General features: G+C 49.0%; 1 protein-coding gene across 1 annotated transcript in view; it reads left to right on the plus strand.

Moving 5' to 3' along the window:
* Positions 1 to 24,009, plus strand: part of rttn (rotatin) — a 283,502-nt gene that overhangs the window by 189,706 nt on the left and 69,787 nt on the right. Inside the window, exon 33 of the mRNA XM_085993987.1 lies at positions 5,930 to 6,128. Coding sequence (XP_085850113.1) covers positions 5,930 to 6,128 — 199 coding nt within the window. The remainder of the gene's footprint in view (positions 1 to 5,929; positions 6,129 to 24,009) is intronic.

The raw sequence follows: 24,009 nt of genomic DNA on the forward strand, positions 1-24,009 counted from the left end.
TCACCACTCTCTTGACCCTACAGTTTCTGATTTGACACACTGGTTGTCCGATATCCAGTACTTCACTAGCAGAAATTTCCTCCAAATAAATATTGGAAAGACGGAAGCCATTGTCTTCAGTCCCCACCACAATCTCTGTTCCTTAGCCACAGACTCCATCCTTCTCCCTAGCAACTGTCTGAGACTGAACCAGACCTTTGCAATAAAAACAAAAAATGCTGGAAATACTCAGCAGGTCAGGCAGCATCTGTAGAGAGAGAAACATAGTTTACGTTTCAGGTCGATAACCCTTCGTCAGACCTTTGCAATCTTGGTGTCGTATTTGACCCCAAGATGAATTTTGACCACATATCTGCTCCATCACTAAGACCGCCTACTTCCACCTCCGTAATATCGTCCGACTCCACCCCAGCCTCAGCTCATCTGTTGAAACCCTCATCCATACCTTTGTTACCTCTAGACTTGACTATTTCAACGCTCTTCTGGCCGGCCTCCCATCTTCTACCCTCCGTAAACATGAGGTCATCCAAAACTCTGCTGCCCGTATCCTAACTCACACCAAGTCCCATTCACCCATCACCCCTGTGCTCGCTGACTTACATTGGCTCCCGGTCCGGCAATGCCTAAATTTTTAAATTCTCATCCTTGTTTTCAAATCCCTCCATGGCCTCAGATCACAGAAATCACAGAAACCTCACAGTGCAGATAGAGGCCATTTCAGCCCATCGAGCCTGCACCGACACATATCCCACCCGATCCCCGTAACCCCTGCACCAACACATATCCCACCCTATCCCCATAACCCCACGTATTTAATCCCCCTAACACTAAGGGTCAATTTTTATCATAGCCAATCAACCTAACTCGCACATCTTTGGACTGTGGGAGGAAACCGGAGCACCCGGAGAAAACCCACGCAAACACGGGGAGAATGTGCAAACTCCACACAGACAGTCGCCCATCCCTATCTCTGTAACCTCCTACAGCTTTACAACCCTCCGAGATCTTGGCACTCCTCTAATTCTGGCCTCTTACGCATCCTGATTTTAATCGTTCCACCATTGGCAGCCGTGCCTTCAGCTGCTGAGACCATATGCTCTGAAATTCCCTCCCTAACCCCCTCCGCCTTTCTACCTCTCTCTCCTCCCTTAAGACGCTCCTTAAAACCTACCTTTTTGACCTAGCTCTGTTCTAATATCTCATGTGGCTTCGTGTCAAATTTTGTTTGATAACGCTCCTGTGAAGCACCTTGGGACGTTTTACTACAATAAAGGCGCTATATAAATGCAAGTTGTTACTGTTGTTGACTCTCCCCAGCTGTAACAAACGTCCTAAGTTGGTAGCAATTCTTATTTGTACTCTATCATATTAAGATTCATTAAATACTGAAAACATTCACGAGGGTAGTTGTTGTATAAGTCCAGATTGTTACCAACCTTGACAGTTGCAATTAGCTACAGCTAATTAGGGACAAACATACTCGATAATGTCAGGAAGGGCGAATCTGAAATCCTGGAGAATCCTTCATTGATGTGTAACACACTTACTATTACTTTATTGCCATCTAAATGGGAACTTACTGATAAAGTTAGTAGTTTAAAATCCTAAAGTCCTATTATGTAGATATTGACTGGAGCTGCAGATTGTCGGAAATATAAAGGATAATTTGTATTTCCTAAAGGTGAGTGTTAGGCTGTTAAATAGAATAACATATTATTTACAGCACAGAAACAGGCCATTCAGCCCAACTGGAGTGTTTATGCTCCAGACAAGCCTCCTCCCACCCTACTGCATCTAACCCTATCAGCATATGACTTCTTCATACCAGCAGGACCCCAAACACTCCTTCCAGGTGAAACAATGATTTACTTGTACTTCTTGCAATTTAGTATACTATATTCGCTGCTCACGATGCTGTCTCCTCTACATTGGAGAGACCAAAAGCAGATTGGGTTATCGCTTTGCGGAACACCTCTGTTCAGTCCGTAAGGGTGACCCCGAGTTTCCGGTCGCCTGTCACTTTAATTCCCCGCTCCATTCCCACTCTGACCTCTCTGTCCACGGCCTCTTACACTGTTCCAATGAAGCTCAACGTAAGCTCGAGGAGCAGCACCTCATCTTTCGATTGGGCACTTTACAGCCTTCTGGATTCAACATAGAGTTCAACAATTTCAGACCATAACCTCTGCCCCTATTTTTCAGGCGGCAGCTGTTGATGATTCTGCCATCCCCATTTGCAACACTTAATCTCTCCTGCCTTCCACCCCATCACAGACCGTCCCTTTTGTTCTTTCCTCCCCTCCCCCCTTTCCCTGCCCCTGCACCTGCTTAAAATCTGTTACATCTCTAACTTTTTCCAGTTCTGACGAAGGGTCACAGACCTAAAACGTTAACTCTGTTTCTCTCTCCACGGATGCTGCCAGACCTGCTAAGTGTTTCTAGCATTTTCTGTTGTTATTTCAGATTTCCAGCATCCGCAGTATTTTGCTATTGGATAAATACTAATTATTCAATTTGAACGGACTTCTGATGGGTTTTGCATCCGCGGGTTTTGCATCCGCATGTCTAAATTGCAGAGAGGCACTGGGAAAGCAATGCAATTATAAAATATGGAACAGTTGTTGCAGTCATTACTCCTGGATTAAATTTGAAACCTGGAGTTTAATTTTTTTTTAAATCTTTGTGTACCTGACCACTTCTATTCTGGAGGGCCCCAATATTAAAAAAATACCGACTACTATCCCAGTGTGAATTCTTATCTTTCCCATGCCAGCCATCCTTATGTTGTTTTTGAGTGAAATTAGCAATTTAGTTCCAATTTGTGCCAAGTTATCAACAATGATTATGTACTTGTTCCCACTCGGAGCAACATTGAGACTATCCAAACCTATTTCACATATTTCTACAGCCAGCAAAGGAGGGACTTTCGTACCATCATTTGGGCTGGCTCTGAGCCTGGTCCAAGAGGTGAAAGAATGAATTCCTATAAAATTGGATGCACTGTTCTTTAAGAAATTGGTTTGGGATGGATTAAGCCAGTTTGTGCTTCCTCTTTTACAGCATCTCAACTAAAGAAATGCAACAATTCTCTGGTAGAACACAAATGTAATAAAACTCTGTCCATACTATTGTATTTTTTTTTAAATTTATGTGGGCATCTCTAAATATTGCTGCAACTTTTAGTGTTGTAAATTTGACATTTTATCAAAACATCTTGTTATGTGACGTTTTGTCAGAACCTAAAGTTTAAACTAGACGGTTGGTTATTGTGATGAGTTTTGCCATGTTAACATTAGTGGTTTGCAACATAAGTGTTTGATACAGAGTGAGATTACAAAATGTCAGATGCAGCAGTAGCCCTATAGGGACAAATGTAGCTTTAGACAATTTTCTGTTGAACCACTGCTGCTAATTTTTGTTCCAAAACCACTCAACATTTGATTCAGTTTTTAATGAGTCCCAAGTTTTGTATTTTTTCATATCACCTTTTACTGTATTATATTTTGCAAAAAAAAACTTTAGTGTGAAAACAAATGATTACTTCTGAAATCAGTTGTTCCCTTGGTATTAATCCATCTGTAATTTAAAATGTTTAATTTCTATGTGAATATATGTCGTGGGTCTAGTGCCATAGATTACCTTAAACCAATTGGATCACAGTGCCAGGGACCAGAAACTCTTTGACCAATCAGACGCTAGAGACCACTGTCCTGTCAGCCAATCGGATCTCAAACCTATGCCACTAGCGCCTGAACAGATCTCAGACCCATGCCACTATGCTGGAACTAACTCTTGTGTGTATTTTCTGGTTTGGTTCTTTTTGTGACTGACCGCTTGTCCCACTCTGTACTTCTAACTGAATGAACATATAAAGAATGCAATAATTCAGGAAACAAATTGCAAACGTAACCATGGACCGCCCAATCACTCTGTGTCTCACTTCTCCACCTCCCATATAGTACCAGCACCCTTGACTCCAAGTACACTTTCCTGGAAGGTACCACACCCACACACAGCCTAGTGCTCCAGGGTCTGGCCCAAATCAGGCCTGATGTAAAAAATATATGTGCAGCAGACTAAAGGCATGTGTATGCTAACTACTCCTAATCTACAGTTGTCCACTTGGTGTATGGTCCTAGCTGTTCATGCAGCCATTAGCCCCAAATCTAATTGGGCACCCATGGTCCTTCACTGAGACCTGCAGCTCCTCCACTTCGCATTCTCAACACCAGTCCAATCGCACCCCAGAGTCCCAGCCAATCCCACCTCTCGCCACATCTTCCACGCCCAGCAACTACTGAATTGCCCCTGCATCTCAACCTGACAGCTTTCCCCATTGCTCGCAAGCTCAGATTTGTCAGCTTTGCACCCTGATGAATGTGCAATGCCAAAGGGCATCTGCAATGACTTTCAGAAGACCAGCATTAAATGTTGGCCTAATTTTCACAAGCTGTACATTTGTGACACTGAAATATGGCATGAAGATTATATAACATCAAGTTAACATTCATGTAACAATTACTCAAATGAAAATAAACTTTAAACATTTATAACCTTCAATATTGGCCAAGCAAATGGCCTAGGGATGTCTCATACTTAGTCCAAAAGGAGACCGGTAATAACTTGGCAAATTTCATTATGTATATTGGAATTGGAAAGTTACAGCAAAGTGACAGTGGTACTCTAAAATTGTGGAACCTGAAATTGAGTATCCTGAAAATTAAGAGTATTACAATTAACAACTAGAGAAGATCTCAAAGGTATACAGAGAGAGAGAGAAAGGCATGTGGAAAAAGGAGAGAAAAACAACAAATTAAGCCTGCATTTCAACTACTGGCAGGAGTTGTGCAGGTGGGGGCCAAGGTGGGAGTCTAACCGCTCAGCCCCCGCAACGTGAGGCCCGGGAGATTTTAACTCCAGGGCCTCATTTGCATGCTGGCCACATTCTTGTGCACAAACTGGTCAGGTTAGCCCTAACTGGCTGCAATTGACAGTGGGATTTTGGTGGCAGGTGGCTGTAGTCAGAGACGCCAGAGAAATGGTCCCTGGCAGTCAGGTAAGTGCATAGGAGAAGGGGTCGGGAGCGCATCACAGTTCGGGAAGGGGAGGGACACCTGAGGCAAGGAGGGCTCAAGGTTTCTATGTGGAGGCCAGAGGAGCACTCCTGCTCCTCCTGGCTCACATGGAAACCAAAAACAAAATGAAATAACTTATCTGGGCCTTTTCTGGCCTCAGACCGCTTGTCGCCAGGTTGACCTGGCGGAGAAGCCACGACAGCTTCCTCACTCAGGCCTCGGGTAAAAATTGTAGTCAGGCCCTGATGATGCTGTTGGAGCCTGATCTACATTTCTGAAGCAGGACTCTGCTGTCTCCCAGTGAGTGACCCACGCGCCTGCTAAAAACAGATGGTTCAAATTATAATGCCCTGTTCAAATGAGAGGGCAGCTGGATTGGAGGGGCAAGTTGCCCACCGCCCAGTTTCCTCAGTTAACAGGAAAGTTCTACACTATCGTCTGCTGTTTTAAATGTAGAGACGAAGGAGCTTTTCATGACTATAGTTAGTAAATACGGCAACAATAAACAAGAGAAGTATGTTTGGAAATGCATCTTCCATTGTATTTACCGCTACTTCATTAATAGCCAAGTCAATGCTACAGGAAACCCAAAGCAAGCTAGTTTTGAGGTTGACTGGATAGCTGTTCTTTATTTCTGTATACTGTTCTCTTGCACTCTAGTTCTTTTGAAGGCAGCACAAGAATTAGAATTTCTCACCTCTCAAGTAACTCCATCATAACTTTGAGCCAATGTTACTCAAGCATCTTGATAATTCTTCAACAATATAGTTAAGAAATGCGTCTAGGAAATGAGGTATTATTTGCACTGCTTATAATTGCTTTATTTTCATCTTTCTATTTTTTTCTTCATTTAGGTCAGAGTGACTCAGAAACTACACAATCTCTGCACAGTGAGAATTCCCATGTTTCTGAGCCTCCATCAGAGCAGTGTGCAGTCGTTACCCTTCACTTCTTGTCCGCTGTATGTAGCTTGCTTGCTAACCTACTGGCAGCTATTCCAGAAGACACATTAACTGCAGTCAAGCAAAACCACCTTCTTGCAGCTTTCCATGGGTAGGTGATCTGTATAACAATATCTGGAAATGATTAAAGGATGGTAATGTTCTCCTGTTTAAGACTGCAGAGGATAGTGGCCCAGAATTTGCTGGAATGGGGCATCTCACGGCGTGCCCCATTTTTTGGTGGTGTGAGCTGATAACTTGCAGGGGCAACGGGGCATCTGGGACCTTTGTGAACAACGGGAGCAACAGTCTATCTCCTGAACCAATGAGATTTAAGGATTGAGGAATAAAACAGATCAATGGAGAAGGAGAGTAAATTAGTCACATCAGGTACAGGAAGAGAAATAAAGAGAAGAAAATAAGGATTGGATTAAGAGAGAGCGAAAAAAGAGGCAGAAAGGAAAAGTAAGAAAACAAATTTAAAATTTTAAATGTTAAAAATCTCTAACAATTTACTACCTGTAAGAATCAAAACTCCACAGTTTAAATTGTTTCCTTTCTGGACTGGAGAGGTTGATTGGCATTGCAGGAACATCGACCTCATCATTAAAAAGGTACTTGGCTGTCGCGTAGCAGCCCTAACATTCTACGTCGAGTTTAATTGGCAATTAATGCACAAATGTAACAAACTCACGGGGAGGTCGAGGGCGAGCTGATGTTTTCACGAGGCTAATGGTGGAGTGGCGCAACTTGTGGCAAATAGCAACTCGCAGTGTATCTCTTCCTCGCCACAATTTGCTGGATGATTTACACATTCATAACAGCAAGCGCCATTACCCCCGTCATTATTTTGGCAGCAAATTCTGGGCCATTATATTAGTCAGACATTTGCAGGACTGAAACCCCTCTTACAGACGGCAATCCTGCAAGGGAGTTTTCATTGGAGGTCGGCAGATTTTAATGGCTGGACCTTATTTCAATGCTGCCGGTTAGTTGCTCACCCATCATGGGCAGAAAGTGTCAGCTGCTGGGCAGGGGGTCGAAGATTGGGTGGCCACCCGCTGATACCAAGAGAAGTTAAAATTCCCCCTTTAGTGTCTCCGTTCATATAGCTCGTTTAAATTTGTGAATAACATCCACAAAATGTAGTTTTTGATGTGAAATATGTCTCCTGTATTGTACTGCTTCGTCTTAAAACCTGCAATTGATCGATTGTTTCCAGAAGATTGAGGCCTAGAAATTCGGTTGTTTGCGCCAGCGATTAGCGCCTAAAGAGCCCAAGAATTGGGGCGTTACCCAATGTTTGGGCGGGCACAATGAAGATAGCGACACCTCCCATATTGCGTATCCATTTAGCGCCAGCGCTAACTCTTAGCGTGCGCAGGCAGTTCATGACGTCATTTCAGTGTGCAACGCCTTTTTGGCGCCCCTGACCGGATATTCAGTGGCGCCCGGAACCTTTCCGCCTGGCGCTATTAGTGACAGTTGGATGGAACGTTCCCAGGCCCTTCTCTGAGTCGGGGGGCGCTATTTAAAGGGGACAGCTCTAGTATAAAAGCTGCAGCCACTTGGCCTGTTCATTCTGTTCGTTGTTGGAGAGAGTTGGTGAACTACTGTTGCACACTATTTTCGGATTTAGCCTTCGAAGACTTGGGACCTACAGGCCTGTCCGGAGCAGTTGGAGCGCTAGACATTACTGCGTGTTGCCCGTCTGGCATAGCAATGGGAGCTGCTTTGGAGGGAACGTCCTCATGGCCGTACACTTTGAAGGGGCACAGAGACGGCGGGAGAGAGGGCCGGGATTGGCCAGAAGGAGGAGGGGCAATGGAGGTCGGCCAATCTGACGATACGCTGCGAGGGTTTTCAGACAGCAGGTGTCATACCTTACCATGTCCGAGGAGCAGTGTCTGCGAAGGCTCAGATTCGGTAAGGAGGTTGTGACTGAGCTGTGCCACCTGCTTGCTGAGGATCTGCAGCCGCGTCTACGGTGCAGGACCTCTCTGTCGGTTGCCGTCAAAGTGACTGTTGCCCTGAACTTTTACGCAAGCGGATCCTTTCAGTCAGCCACTGGGGACATCACGAATATAACACAATTTGCAGTGCATTGTTGCACCCGGCAAGTGACAGCTGCCCTCTACAGAAGGAGGCGTCAATTAATCACCTTCCCTGTGACCCTGGAGAAGCAGGCGGAGCGCGCGCAGGGCTTCGCTGCTATTGTGGACTTCCCCATGGTGCAGGGGACCATTGATTGCACACACGTGGCTTTGCGGGCGCCATTGCAGAATCCGGAGGAGTTCCGCAACCGCAAGGGACTCCCTCAATGTCCAGCTGGTCTGTGACCACTGCCAGATGATCATGGCAGTCAACGCACAATTCCCTGGGAGCAGCCACGATGCGTTCATCCTGTGGCAGACCTCAGTTTCTGACCTTTTTGAGGGCCCGGCTCACCCACGAGGCTGGCTTCTGGGCGACAAGGGCTATCCTCTCTGCCCATGGCTCATGACCCGACTCCGTTTGCCCGCCACCCCGGCAGAAGAGCTTTACAACAGCAGCCATCAGGCGACCAGGAATATTGTGGAGCACACTATTGGTGTGCTCAAACAGCGTTTCCACTGTCCAGACCATTCGGGGGGAGCCCTGCAGTACTCGCCAGAGCAAGTGGGTCACATCGTCATTGTCTGCTGCATGCTCCACAACTTGGCCATTCGACGAACCCAGCCAATGCCAGCCGACCCTCAAGGTCCAGCAGAGCAGGCGGACGAGGAGGAGGAGGAAGAGCAGGTGGACGAGAACGAGGAGGAGGAGCATGCGGACGAGGAGGAGGAGGAGGAAGATGGGAGGGCTCCTGAAACTGGAAGGGCCGTCCATCAGAGGCTCATAAGGACTCGGTTCTAGGTCCCTCTGACGGAATGATGGCTGTCATTCGTCCTGCGCACTTCGGATCGTACAAAGTCTCTGAAGGCCACCATGAGTGTAAATAGTTTCGAGTACCATTGTAAATAAAAAAAAATTCTTTATTGTCAAAAAAGTGCTTCCTTCCAGCATAACAACGTCATGTCAACAGAAACCATAACCAACAAAATAACAGTGAACTCTCTGGCAAAGCCACAAAACTAAACAAACCATCACAAACAATCACAACAGGTGAGGGCGTCCTTGAATTTGGAGGAAGAAACATCTCAGCAACTCCCTCCACTGCTGGCCCCTTGATGGAGACCGACTTCTCTTTCACGGTCGGCCCCTTCCCTCCCTGCTGCTCCTACGTAATTGAACCCCAGTGGCGGCGTCAAGGCTGGGGGACGCCTGCTGACTGTCTGGAATCGCAGAAGCCCCTGAGGGATGGCCTGGACGACCTCTCGGCTTGGAAGGGTGCGGAGGCTGGCTGCTTAATCTGGGCATGGCTGGAAGCAGTGTGCACTGCAGGTGGTGGCAGCTGCACTGCAGACGTTCCAGCGGTGGCATGTGGAATGGTCACCTGCCGAGAGAGGACACCTGCACCATGGTCGGACGACACACTGGCTCTCTGAGGGGACCGGTTCAGCTCAGCTGCCACAATCGACTGCTCCACTGATTCCTGGCCTCGTGTGGTACTGGAAGGGCCCAGGGTGATCCTAACTGATGCAGATAGGGTGGCAGCAGTGAGAGTTCGCGTTGCCTCAATCTGGGTGTGGACGAGGCCAGCAAGTGACTGCTTGGCAGCAGTGAGGACCTGTGTGGCAGGTCCCAGTGCTTCGGAGAAGCCCTGGACAGTTCTTTCCATTGCTTCGGACAAGGCCGGTGCAGTCCGTTCCACTGCCTCGGACAAGCCCTGGACAGACCTTTCCAGGGATTGTCCGAAGCTCTGAACAGTCCTTCCATAGCGGCCTCGAAGCCCTGGACAGTCCTCTCCATTGCTGCCCCGAAACCCTGGACAGTCCTCTCCATTGCTGCCCCAAAGTCCAGCACACTCTTTGCCAGTGTTTCTATCGACTGAAGCATCCTCCCCACTGCAGCCATAAGCTCAGTGTACCTGAGCCGGGCCTGGTTGCACATTTCAGCCAGACTCCGCACCTCCTCTGCACTCTGTGCAGCAGTCATCGTTCCCTGCCTTGCCCTCCGGGGAGCCGGTGGCCAAACTTGCCTACCCCCCTCGCGTTGCTGCAGGCCGCTTGTTCCGGCAACTGGTTCCTCATCAGAGCCCCCCCACCCCACTCCCCTCCAGGGAACTACTATCCCCAGTCTGCAGATGTGAAGGCTCCCCTGAGGCTGGAACGGATGGTCCGGCTTCCTCCTGATCCTCGCCTCCGGAGGCACTGGCACTGGCACTGGCAGCTTCAGGGCCCGGATCCCGAGCTGGTGATGCAGCATCTGAAAGCAGGGAGGTGGAAGAGTGGCTTTAGCAAAAGGACAGGTTGGCAGCAAGGCATGCCAGACTGCGGCAAGGCTCTGACATGGCTCCACAGTGAGAAAGTATGCTGGCGGGGGGACCAAGTGGAAGGAGACAGCTGTAAAAGGTGAGAACCTTACCATCGCTGTCGACAATGGGGTCGGCAGCTGCAGTGGTAACAGGACCACTCGGACGTCCTCCAACAATCTGGTGCACTCTCTCCTTGAGATCCGTGAGAGTGACCACTTGTGGAGGTCCTTCACCGGTTCGAAGCTGGTCTTTGCGATTCTTCGCCAGCTTGGACTGCAGGGGAAAGAAGGGGAAGTTATGTTACATGATGCCCTGAGTGATCATCTCATGCCCCCCATGGTGGAAGAGCCCTTACATGATGCCCTGAGTGATCATCTCATGCCCCCCATGATGGAAGAGCCCTTACATGATGCCCTGAGTGATCATCTCATGCCCCCCATGGTGCAAGAGCCCTTACATGATGCCCTGAGTCAAATGTGCATGTGTGTGCCCAGAAAGGGCCATGGGTGCTTGCTGACACATGGCCATTGGGGCATCGCGCACCCTGTAGCCATAAAGTCAGGTGCAGATGGAGGGATTCAGAAGTTTGAATAAACACCCGAGTGAGGTCGTTGAATTTCTTCCTGCACTGTACAGGGCTCCTGGTCACCATGCTGCTGGAGTTGACCCTCTGAGAAACATCCCTCCAAGCTCGGCGGTATTCCTTTTGATTCGGCCTCCTGCCATTGTCTGGGTACAGAACATCTCGACGGCGCTCCACTGCGGCCACCAATTGCTCCAGAGCCTCATTGCTGAAGCGCTCTGCTCTCTGTCTCACCTTCTCCATCTGGTCCAAGGTTTTTGCGCCAGAGAAGGGCCTGCGCCGATTCTGAGGCCTACAGGGTGATGAGTGTGGAAGCTGAGGCTGACTGACCCACCCCTTTAAGAGCCGGCCGGCGCCTGGAAGCCTCGTGGTTTTCAGTAATTGAGAGCACCTGCGCTGCGCCCGTCCGCGCCGATATTGGGTTGCGCCGGACGTTTTGCGCCTTAGGAGTCCCGTGCAACGTCTGAAGTCGCGCCTCAATCACCTTTGGGGGGCGATGCAACCCAATATCACGTCAGGTGGCGATAAGTTGCGTCTGGCTATAAGCTTTGCGCAGCGCCAGTTCTAACGCCTCAAGCGGGGCTATACCCAATTTCTAGGCCTATATTTTTTATATATTCTATATGAAATATATGCATTCTACTGTTTATCCTTGTTATCCCACCCATATATAGTATCAAATTTATCACATAACTGTGATGACATTGTGATCAAAATTACTTTTCCCTCCCCAACACTGACAACTATTTTCATCTGGATAGAATTGATAGGCAGCTAGCTGTTTTGCCATACTGAAGGGTATCTAAGTACCCTCTACTCTTGTGATAATCGGACATTGGACAACCCCAGAGGAAAAGAGATTTCCTGAGTGCAAGCACTGCGCTGTTTCGGCAGGTATTACAGTAACACTGGGTTATAACATTTAAGATTTTTTCTAAATTCTTTATGTAGGTTACTTTTTTAACCAAGCTGAGCTGTTAATTGAACTTGCCAGTCGAAAGACAGACACCCTGGCATTGCCCTTGCATAGTATCAAAGATCAGATAAAACAAAGGAGGGAAAAATTCAGTAGCGCCCCATTTGGGGCGCCATTATTGACGGTGCGCAAAGTTTAGTGCCTGGCGCTAATTATCGCCTCCGACAGCAAACTTGGCTTTTATCGCCCCTGGAGGTGATTGGAGCGCTAAATCAGGCGTTATACACCTCTCTTAAGGCACTAAGGCTGAGGAGCGAGGCGCTACCTCGGGGCGGGCGAAGCTCATGTGATGTCAGTCAGCAATGGAACACAGACACACTGGCGCCGGCCAGTTCTTAAAGGGGAGGGTCGATCTTGCTCTCCATCCACACCCTGCTCATTGCAGCCTTGAATCTCGGCCTGGAGAGACCTGTACATCAATTCTGCTGGAAAGAACAATGGAGAGGCCCAGGGAAAGAGCTCAGAGTGCAGCCCCCACAGTCTCTTCTAAATCGATACAAGGAAGGGCAAATCAAAATGAACCTGCAAAGTGCTGCTCAGTATCCTAAACTCCTTTACACAGCGTTGAATCTCTCCAGAAGTCTCTCTCTCTCTCTCTCTCAGAATGCGTGGTGCAAAAATGTCACCAACAAAAAAAGGCAGGAAGTGGTCGCCTTTAAATAGCACTCCCCCAGTCCCTTTCTGACTGCATTACGCACCCCTCAACCTGTCGTTGCTAACGGCAGGCGGTCAGGCAGGGGGCGCCACTCAATATCCGGTCCGGGGCGCTACCGGGGCGTTGCGCACTCGACTGACGTCACAATCTGCCGGCGCAGGAGATTGTGGCGGTAGTGTTTAGCGCCGCCGCAAAATGTCTAGTTAATTTCGCGAGAGGCGCAGATATCACCGCGCCCGGGCGCTAGTTGCTTTGCGCCCCACTTGGCACCCTCTTAAGGTGCTAACGGGAGGCGCAACCAACTGAATTTTTCCCCCAAAGACTACTTAATTGACACAATAGAGCTCTTACATTTATCAAATCCTTGTAAATCTTTAATTGTGCGGGTTAGGTTGATTGGCCGTGATAAAAATTGACCCTTAGTGTTAGGGGGGATTAAATGCACGGGGTTACGGGGATAGGGCTTGGGTGGGATTGCTGTCGGTGTAGGGACCGGGTGCTAGGGTTTGGATGATCAGCCATGATCTCGTTGAATGGCGGAGCAGGCTCGAAGGGCCGAATGGCCTACTCCTGCTCCTATCTTCTATGTTTCTATGTTTAACGACATATTTTATGTAGCAACTCCATTGGCTTGTTCCCCAGCCCTTACAAATCATCAAAGTGTTCACCTGTTTCTTGGTTTACAAATGCAGCTATGCCAAAAAAGAGGGCATGTCACTCCCAGGATGCCCCTGAACTCATCCAGGAAGCCTACCGCTTCTCATAGTTGAAACTAGACAAAGCATTGCAACAAAACATTACTGCGCAGATTCTCCAAACTGATTTAAATGACATTTCACCTGCTTTTTCTCTCCAGCATTTGCACAAAACTAAACAGATGGAGTTATTATGGATGCTGAGCACAATAACGATCAGTGCATTCCCCTCCCTCCTCCTGATACTGTGTCATGGCTCAGCCCACCTGACCTTAATAGGCAATTCTCCAGGCTCTATGCACTAGGAAGGGAACCCTAAATGTGTCTGTGGTGGTTTCAACGCCCTAAGCAGGAGGGTGGGTTTAGGAAGTTTCAGCCAACTTTATTGGACAATACATTTTTAAGGGATCATGGTTTCTCTGCAAAACCTTTGACTGTGTATGGAAGTCAGTGTCACCCTACCAACCAACCGCCTTTTCTTTCACAGAAAATACTTATTAGCTGCCCGGCATCATCCCATTGTATCACTAACACTAGACGTCTGAAATGAGGTCTTCATCTTAGTGAACTACCCCAGCCATGTCAGCCATTTCCATTTTGTTTTAACATGTACAGTGTTTTTTTTCGATTTAAGGCATAGCGTGAAAATGCTTGTCACTAAGGTAGGCAGGCTACTTTAGAAGGCTGAAATCCTGACCTACCAACAGCCAATCACTGGGCTGCACAACAGTACATTTTCTGCTATGTTCCAATCTGATGATTAATCTAGTATCCTTCCATACTTCCCAAGATCTACCACAAGCTGATGCACCTAGAATCAACCCTGAGGAGCCAAGAACCGGGGAACGGTAGCATAGTGGTTATGTTACTGGACTAGTAATCCAGAGACTGGGACTAATGATCCAGAGACATGAGTTCAAATCAGTTGGGGAATTTAAATTAATTAAATAAATAAATCTGGAATATATAAAAATCATAAGAACCATGAAATAATTTTAAAATCCTCTCTCCACCCTGCGTGCTTGGTCTACTGCCTGTATGATGGGGTTTGTCTCCAGCACAGAAGCTGGCACCGTTCTCAATATTTGCAATAAAAAGTCCTACACCCTAGCTAGCACAAATTTGTTCCCCAGCTAGAAATAGTTTGATGTACAACTGGTGCACGTACTACAGTAACTAAGCCTGGAGAGGAAAACACACCAAAATGATTTGACCTCCTGTGCTTTCACTCCACCAAAATTCCCTTGCTCTTTCCCCACCCAGTCTTAAGAATGTAGACAAAAGTGGAAGGACAGGGACATCCCAGCGTCTGAGTACTTGCGTAAGCAGCATTTAAAAGCTCAAGCTAAATTCTTTTACTACCCCTCGCACCTAGTGACCAACAAGCCCTGGCCTGTCATTCTCTCCCCGCTCCCCCCAGCAATTTGACGAGGACCTAGCTACATTGAGAAACAACTCTAATCCTATCCATATGTTGTGCTTGCACTGTACCAGGCATGTCCATATGCTTGCACAGATCTGTAAGCTTGTGTAGCTTTATATACATAATGATTCATCTAGATATGGAAACTTTGTAGATTTTGATATATTGAAGTCAAACTAATGATTACGGTTTTGTTATGATCATAAGAATCCTGCTGTCTATATTGCTCATACTTTTAACAGCTCTTACAAGTAATAGATTTTCCATCTCTGTGCATCATTTTTGTAGTATTCACTTAATAATTATCTTAGATTCATAGAATGTTACAACACAGAAGCAGGCCACTGGGCCCATTAAGTCTATGCCAGTGTTTATCTCCACGTCATCTTCATTATGTAGAGAACTATCCTGAGGATTTGGCCCAGGCTTTACATGTTCTAGATTGGGGTAGATAATTTTGATGGCCAAAAGCTTCCTTTCTCTTACTGAGAGGTTCTACTGAGAATTAGACAAAGCCACATTAAATATATTCATGGCTGAGCTGGATAGGTTTTTGGACTCCAGGGGAATCGAGGGATATGGGGATCGGGCGGGAAAGTGGACTTGAGGTAGAAAATCAGCCATCATCTTATCGAATGGAGGAGCAGGCTCGAAGGGTCATATTGCCTACTCCAGCTCCTAATTCTTATGCTTACAATGGTGTGTATGCCATTCTTGTAATTCATGTAAATGTGTTTAAAAGTTCAACTGATGAGTGGAGTATAGGAGCTTCCATGCAAAATGGAAATGAATAACAGAGGGCTATCCACCTATCTTGCGTCCTTGTGGTCAGCATTGTAGAGGCTCCTCCCTCCTTCTCCAACTCCTCCCTCCTTCTCCAACTCCTCCCTCCTTCGCCAGCCCCTCCCTCCTTCTCCAACTCCTCCCTCCTTCTCCAACTCCTCCCCCCTTCTCCAGCTCCTCCCTCCTTCTCCAACTCCTCCCTCCTCCTCCAACTCCTCCCTCCTTCTCCAACTCCTCCCTCCTCCTCCAACTCCCCCCTCCTCCTCCAACTCCTCCTCCTCCTCCAACTCCTCCCTCCTTCTCCAACTCCTCCCTCCTTCTCCAGCTCCCTCCCTCCTTCTCCAGCTTTCTCCATCTCCTCCCTCCTTCTCCAGCTCCCTCCCTCCTTCTCCAGCTCCCTCCCTCCTTCTCCAGCTCCCTCCCTCCTTCTCCAGCTCCCTCCCTCCTTCTCCAGCTCCCTCCCCCCTCCAGCTCCCGCCTCCCCCCTCCAGCTCCCGCCTCCCCCCTCCAGCTCCCGCCCCCCCTCCTCCAGCTCCCGCCCCCCTCCTCCAGCTCCCGCCCCCCTCCTCCAGCTCCCGCCCCCCTCCTCCAGCTCCCGCCCCCCCTCCTCCAGCTCCCGCCCTCCCTCCTCCAGCTCCCGCCCTCCCTCCTCCAGCTCCCGCCCTCCCTCCTCCAGCTCCCGCCCTCCCTCCCTCCAGCTCCCGCCCCCCTCCCTCCAGCTCCCGCCCCCCCTCCTCCAGCTCCCGCCCCCCCTCCTCCAGCTCCCGCCCCCCCTACTCCAGCTCCCGCCCCCCCTCCTCCAGCTCCCGCCCCCCCTCCTCCAGCTCCCGCCCCCCCTCCTCCAGCTCCCGCCCCCCCTCCTCCAGCTCCCGCCCCCCCTCCTCCAGCTCCCGCCCCCCCTCCTCCAGCTCCCGCCCCCCTCCTCCAGCTCCCGCCCCCCTCCTCCAGCTCCCGCCCCCCTCCTCCAGCTCCCGCCCCCCTCCTCCAGCTCCCGCCCCCCTCCTCCAGCTCCCGCCCCCCTCCTCCAGCTCCCGCCCCCCCTCCTCCAGCTCCCGCCCCCCCTCCTCCAGCTCCCGCCCCCCCTCCTCCAGCTCCCGCCCCCCCTCCTCCAGCTCCCGCCCCCCCTCCTCCAGCTCCCGCCCCCCCTCCTCCAGCTCCCGCCCCCCCCTCCTCCAGCTCCAGCCCCCCCTCCTCCTCCAGCTCCCGCCCCCCTCCTCCTCCAGCTCCCGCCCCCCTCCTCCTCCAGCTCCCGCCCCCCTCCTCCTCCAGCTCCCGCCCCCCCTCCTCCTCCAGCTCCCGCCCCCCCTCCTCCTCCAGCTCCCGCCCCCCCTCCTCCTCCAGCTCCCGCCCCCCCTCCTCCTCCAGCTCCCGCCCCCCCTCCTCCTCCAGCTCCCGCCCCCCCTCCTCCTCCAGCTACTGCCTCCTCCTCCTCCAGCTCCTGCCCCCCTCCTCCTCCAGATCCTGCCCCCCCTCCTCCTCCAGCTCCTGCCCCCCTCCTCCTAACTCTGCTTGACCCGAATGCTGCCCATAGCATTGATTTCCCCCTGTTCAACGCCACCGGTGATTGACTCGAGATATATAGATATATATTTTCCTTAGAAAATAATGTTCTTTAATTCAGGTCTAAGTTAACATTTTAACATGAAGCTATGCTTTTTCTTTTTCTCATTACAGTCAGAACCATGTATTCATTTAAAACTTCTCATTTATTATTAATATGTAAGTGGCAATTATGTTTCATCAATTTCATGCTTGGTACTGCTGCAGCTGCAAGCTCTAGACATTTCTCCAGTTACAGCCTCTGAAGTTGAAATTCACATTGCTTAAAGAGCAGCATAATGACACCTTTCACAAGCTAGACTCCTTTTCAAGATAAGAAATAAGCAAGGTTGTCTTAGCAAAAGTATGAACAGAGAAGGAGCTAAATATATGAGTTTTGTTGTTGCCAAAAGAATGTTTTTATCATGTTTTTGTTCTGCTGTAATTGTCCGTGAAAAAGTTTTAGACATTCTAATTAGGGACACTGGCCTCTTTAATGGGTATGCATTCCCACATCTGCTCTGTGAACAGTAGAAAGAGATTATTATACCTTACATTGACTCAAACATTATAAGACATGACTCAGACCATGAATTCATGTTCTTCCTTTTTTGCAACTTTTAAATTAACACATTGGCAATCGCGTACAAACAATTACCTCTGGCCTCAATCCTCGCTGTTTGCTGCCAGAAGGATGACTAATCATGTGTCACAACTGGCTGGAATTACAAAATTTCTCTTTTAGTCCTATGGATTTGACTTTGGTATGTACACTCTGAGTTGACGGCAGTGACAGCCATTGGGAACAAAGCAGATAATGTAATTTTGGCACAGTGTTGGTATTCTTGCCTCTGGGTCAGATAGTTGAGTGTTCTGGTCCTAATCCAGGACTTGAACACATAATCTGAAGGAGTGCTGCATTACCAGAGATGCCATCTTTCAAATGAGATGCGAAACATCTCTGTTCAGATGGACGTAAAAGACACTATTCAGAGAAGAGCAGGGGTGTTCTCCTGGTGTCCTGGCCAACATTTAGCCCTCAACCAACAACACTAAAACCGATTAACTGGTCATTTATATCATTGCTGTTTGTGGGACGTTGTGTGTAAATTGGCTGTCACGTTTGCTTACATTACAACAGTGACTACTCTTCAAAAGTATTTCATTAGCTGTGAAGCCCTTTAGGACATCCTGAGGAAACTAAATGCATTATATAAATATACCACTTCTTTGTTTCTATCCATATGACCCTTGACTTGATGGTACTGATCTGTAGTTCCCAACTTTATAGTGTGTTATAAATCCTTAATGCACTGCCTGACAATCAGAGAGGAGTACGATAGCAAAATACTGCAGATGCTGGAAATCCAAAATAACAACAGAAAATGCTGGAAAAACTCAGCAGGCCAGGCAACATTCGTGGAGAGAAAATAGAGTCAATGTTTCGGGTCAAACCAAAGGGTTCTGTTGTAATCAGAGGGGAGCCTCTATTTAAGAGGCAATAAAATGATGGCTTAGAAAAGTGCTATATACTGGAATATGTGATGAAGTTTCAGTGGTGACATTTATGAATTCTTTAATATAGGTATTGTGCAATGATTCAAGAGTGCAGTGACATTTAAATGAGCAGCAGTTGCTGGCTTTCGAAGCATCCCAATGAATAAAAATTAACCATTGAAACTAGAAGCACAGACATTTAACAAGAAAAAAACCAGATACCCTGAAGCTATTAAAAAGTGAAAATCTATCCTGAGTTCTGATGTAATCACTTTCAGTTAACTATTATTATTGAGATAGAGTGATAAGGGGGAAGGTAGGCCCATTAAAGACAGATACAAGTGAGACTATAATGGACAATAAGGAAATGGTAGACTTTTTAAATGAATACTTTGTATCCATATTCACAATAGTGGAAGAGGACAAAAAAAGTACAAGGGAACCTAAAAATAAGTCAAGGGAGGAACTGAGTAGTTTTAATACGTTTTTTTTAAAATGGTAATGGAGAAAATAATGGAACTTAAGATAAACAAATCTTTTGTAAAGTGAGGGTATAAGAGATATGGATCAAAGCGGATAAATGGAGTTGAGGTGCAGATTAGCCATAATCTGATTAAATGGCGGAACAGGCTCAAGGGGCTGAATGGCCGACTCCTGTTCCTATGTAACAGGAAATAATGTAGCACAGACAGAAAGTGCTCACAGGCATAAGCTTTTTTAGTACAACATAATGGATACAATCATCATGGGAAGCCTGTCAGAGCCTTTCCTCCTTCATTGTGTTTGGTGTAATCTAAACCTTTGCAGTATGAAAAATAAAAAATATTGCCTTGTTTGCATGGTGAGCCATTTAATTATTCAGTGAAATTCTGGCAAATTAATATAGTTGATGAGTTATAACCTATCCATAAAATAATTGTTTCATATTCTAAATATATAAACCACAAATGTTAAATTAGTTTGTTTCAAATAAATTTGACATATGCTCTTCCTGCAGTTATTTGTCAACACCTTCAGATTTTTGGCATCAGCACAGATTATGTGGTTTTGTCTGTTTAACAGCATCTGAATGTAAACATTCCTCTCCAGTCATGCCGCCCATTCCTACTTGAGCTCTGCCTGATTCTGTGGTAATCAGATTCTTCCAAAGAGAGCTTGAAGATTAGACTAGCACCCAAGAGAAGAATCATAGAATGACACAGCACAGAAGGAGGCCCTTCGGCCCACCGTACCTGTGCCAGAACTGTGGCTTGATACTCGAATAAGAACGAGACCTTGGCTGGGGCTATCAGAGGGCAGGAGCCCAATTCTGGCTCTATGTCCCTATGGAGGTGAAAGGAAAAAAACTAGAAGTCTGCAGAGAAAATATTTTTTCGTCAGCTGGTTGTCCCATGCATGGGCACCCACACCACCATGCTAAACAGTCTCCAAAGGAAACAGCTGAGAAATTGATGTAGATTTTCTGATTGCCTAATCTACAGTGCACTTTCTCTCCCTTTAAGAATACACCCTATGTACCTAAACAAGCTGAGAGAACCTGGATTAGGTTTGCAATAGCCAAGGCTACAGGTCTTATAAATATGTGCAGGCATATTACATGAACACATCCAGCCAAAACTTCCAACCTTACCCAGTGCAAAGCACTGTTGTGTTTCATGCAGCTTATCCAGCTGAGTGTCCTATTCATTAGGGCATTTGCTTGCATGATTCTCTAGAGCCAACTAAGAATCATCCTACGCTCCAGTGATATGTCTCAATATACTAAGATGTCTGCCCAATCATCAACAATTGCCTGGGGTACTGCGATGTAGCTCAAGCATCAGAGTATGAGAGTAAGATTGCAGGGAACATAAAAACTGACTGTAAAAGCTTTTATAGATATGTGAAGAGAAAAAGATTGGTGAGGTCAAGTGTAAGTTCCTTGCAGTCAGAATCAGGGGAATTTATAATGGGGAACAAAGAAATGGCAGACCAATTAAATACATACTTTGGTTCTGTCTTCACAAATAAGCTCCCAGAGATGTCGGGGAACATAGGCCTAGAAATTCGGGTGGTAGCGCCAGTGATTAGCCCCTAAAGAGCCCGAGAATTGGGGCGTTACCCAATGTTCGGGCGGGCGCAATGAATATTGCGCCACCTCCCCTATTGAGTATTGTTTTAGCGCCGGCGCTAACTCTTTGCGCGCGTCCGCGTGCGCAGGCAGATCATGACGTCATTTCATTGTGCAACGCCTTTTTGGCGCCCTGGACCGGATATTGGGTGGCACCCGGAACCTTTGCGCCTAGCGCTGTTAGTGACAGTTCAATGGAACGCTACCAGGCCCTTCTCGTAGTCGGGGGGCGCTATTTAAAGGGGACAGCTCTAGTGTAAAAGCTGCAGCCACTTGGCCTGTTCATTGTGATTGTTGCTGGAGAGAGTTGGTGAGCTACTGTGGAGCAGATTTTTTGGAATTTAGTCTTAGAATACTTGGGACCTTCAAACCTGTCCGGAGCAGCTGGAGCGCTGCACCTAACCGCGTTTGGACCGACTGGCATCGGTATGGGAGCTGCTTTGGATGGCAACGTCCTCATGGCCGGACACTGTGAAGGGGCAGAGAGACGGCGGGAGAGAGGGCCGGGATTGGCCAGAAGGAGGAGGGGCAATGGAGGTCGGCCAATCCGAGGGTACGCTGCGAGGGTATTCAGGCAGCAGGTCTCATACCTTGCAATGTCAGAGGAGCAGTGTGTGCGAAGGCTCCGATTCGGAAAGGAGGTTGTAACTGAGCTGTGCCACCTGCTTGCTCAGGATCTGCAGCCGCGTCTACGGTGCAGGACCTCTCTGTTGGTGTCCGTTAAAGTGACTGTTGCCCTCAATTTCTATGCCACCGGATCCTTTCAGGCAGCCACTGGGGACATTGCGAATATCTCTGTTTGCAGTGCATTGTTGCATCCGGCAAGTTACAGCTGCCCTTTATAGACGAAGGCGTCAATTCATCAACTTCCCTCTGAGCCTGGAGAAGCAGGCGGAGCGCGCGCAGGGCTTCGCTGCTATTGCGGACTTCCCCATGGTGCAGGGGGCGATTGATTGCACACACGTGGCTTTGCGGGCGCCATTGCTCAATCCTGAGGACTTCCGCAACCACAAGGGGTTCCACTCCCTCAATGTGCAGCTGGTCTCTGACCACCGACAAATGATCATGGCAGTCAACGCCCAATTCCCAGGGAGCAGCCACGATGCCTTCATCCTGCGGCAGACCTCAGTTTGTGACCTTTTTGAGGGGCCGGCTCGCCCACGAGGCTGGCTTCTTGGGGACAAGGGCTATCCTCTCTGCCCATGGCTCATGACACCACTCCGTTTGGCCGCCACCCCAGCAGAAGAGCTGTACAAATCAGGCGACCAGGAACATTGTAGAGCACACTATTGGTGTGCTCAAACAGCGTTTCCGCTGTCTGGACCATTCGGGGGGAGCCCTGCAGTACACGTCGTCGTCTGCTGCATGCTCCACAACTTGGCGATTCGACGCACCCAGCCAATGCCAGCTGCCCCTCAAGGCCCAGCAGAGCAGGCGGACGAGGAGGAGGAGGACGAGCAGGTGGACGAGGAGGAGGAGGACGAGCCGGCGGACGAGGAGGAGGAGGACGAGCAGGCGGACGAGGAGGAGGAGGAGGAAGATGGGAGGGCTCCTGCAAGTGGAAGGGCCATCCGTCAGAGGCTCATCAGGACTCGGTTCCAGGCCCCTCTGGCGGAATGATGGGTGTCAATTGTCCTGCGCACTTCGGATCGTACAAAGCCTCTGAAGGCCACCATGAGTGTAAATAGTTCCGAGTACCATTGTAAATTAAAACTTTTCTTTATTGTCAAAAAAGTCCTTCCTTCCAGCATAACAACGTCATGTCAACAGAAACCATAACTAACAAAATAACAGTTAACTCTTCGGCAAAGCCGCAAAACTAAACAAACCATTTCCAACTATCACAACAGGTGAGGGAGTCCTTCAATTTGGCCAAAGAAACGTCTTTGCACCTCCCTCTACTGCTGGCCCCTTGATGGAGAACGACTTCTCTTTCGCGGTCAGCCCCTTCCCTCCCTGCTGCTCCTACGTAATTGAACCCCAGTGGCGGGGTCAAGGCTGGGGGAAGCCTGCTGACTGTGTGGAAGCGCAGAAGCCCCTGAGGGACGGCCTGGCCGACCTCTGGTCTTGGAGGGTGCGGACGCAGGCTGCTTGATCTGAGCATGGCTGGAAGCAGTGTGCCCTGCAGGTGGTGACAGCTGCACTGCAGACGTACCAACGGTGGCATGAGCAATGGTCACCTGCCGAGAGAGGACACCTGCACCATGGTCGGACGACACACTGGCTCTCTGAGGGGACCGGTTCGGCTCAACCGCCACAATCGCCTGCTCTACTGATTCCTGGCCTTGTATGGTACTGGAAGGGCCAGGGGTGATCCTAGCTGATGCAGATAGGGTGGCTGCAGTGAGAGTTCGCGTTGCCTCAATCTGGGTGTGGACGAGGCCAGCAAGTGACTGCGTGGCAGCAGTGAGGACCTGTGTGGCAGGTGCCAGTGCTTCGGAGAAGCCCTGGACAGTTCTTTCCATTGCTTCGGACAAGGCCGGAGCAGTCCGTTCCACTGCCTCGGACAAGTCCTGGACAGACCTTTCCAGGGATTGTCCGAGGCTCTGAACAGTCCTTTCCATTGCAGCCTCGAAGCCCTGGACAGTCCTCTCCATAGCAGCCTCGAAGCCCTGGACAGTCCTCTCCACTGCTGCCCCGAAGCCCTGGACAGTCCTCTCCGTTGCTGCTCCAAAGTCCAACACACTCTTTGCCAGTGTTTCCATCGACTGAGGCATCCTCCCCACTGCAGCCATCAGCTCATTGTGCCTGAGCCGGGCCTGGGTGCTCAATTCAGCAAGGCTACGCACCTCCTCTGCACTCTGTGCAGCAGTCATCACTCCCTGCCTTGCCCTCCGGGGAGCCGGTGGCTGAACTTGCCTACCCCCCCTGCGCTGCTGCATGCCGCTTGTTCCGGCAACTGGCTCATCAGCAGAGCACCCCCTCGCCCTCCAGGGAACTACTATCCCCAGTCTGCAGATGTGTACGCTCCCCTGAAGTTGGAACGGATGGTCCGGCTTCCTCCTGATCCTCGCCTCCGGAGGCACTGGCACTGGCAGCTTCAGGGCGCAGATCCCAAGTTGGTGATGCAGCATCTGAAAGCAGGGAGGTGGAAGAGTGGCTTTAGCAAAAGGTCAGGTTGGCGGCAAGGCATGCCAGATTGCGGCAAGGCTCTGACATGGCTGCACACTGAGAAAGCATGCTGGCGGGGGGGAACAAGTGGAAGGAGACAGCTGAAAAAGGTGAGAGCCTTACCCTCGCTGTCGAGAAGGGGCTCGGCAGCTGCAGTGGTAACAAGACCACTCAGACGTCCTCCAAGAATCTGGTGCACTCTCTCCTCGAGATCCGTGAGAGTGA

The sequence above is a fragment of the Somniosus microcephalus genome, chromosome 7 (genome assembly GCF_052327205.1).
Source record: "Somniosus microcephalus isolate GS21.2 chromosome 7, FLI_Smic_1.0, whole genome shotgun sequence".
NCBI lineage: Eukaryota > Metazoa > Chordata > Chondrichthyes > Squaliformes > Somniosidae > Somniosus > Somniosus microcephalus.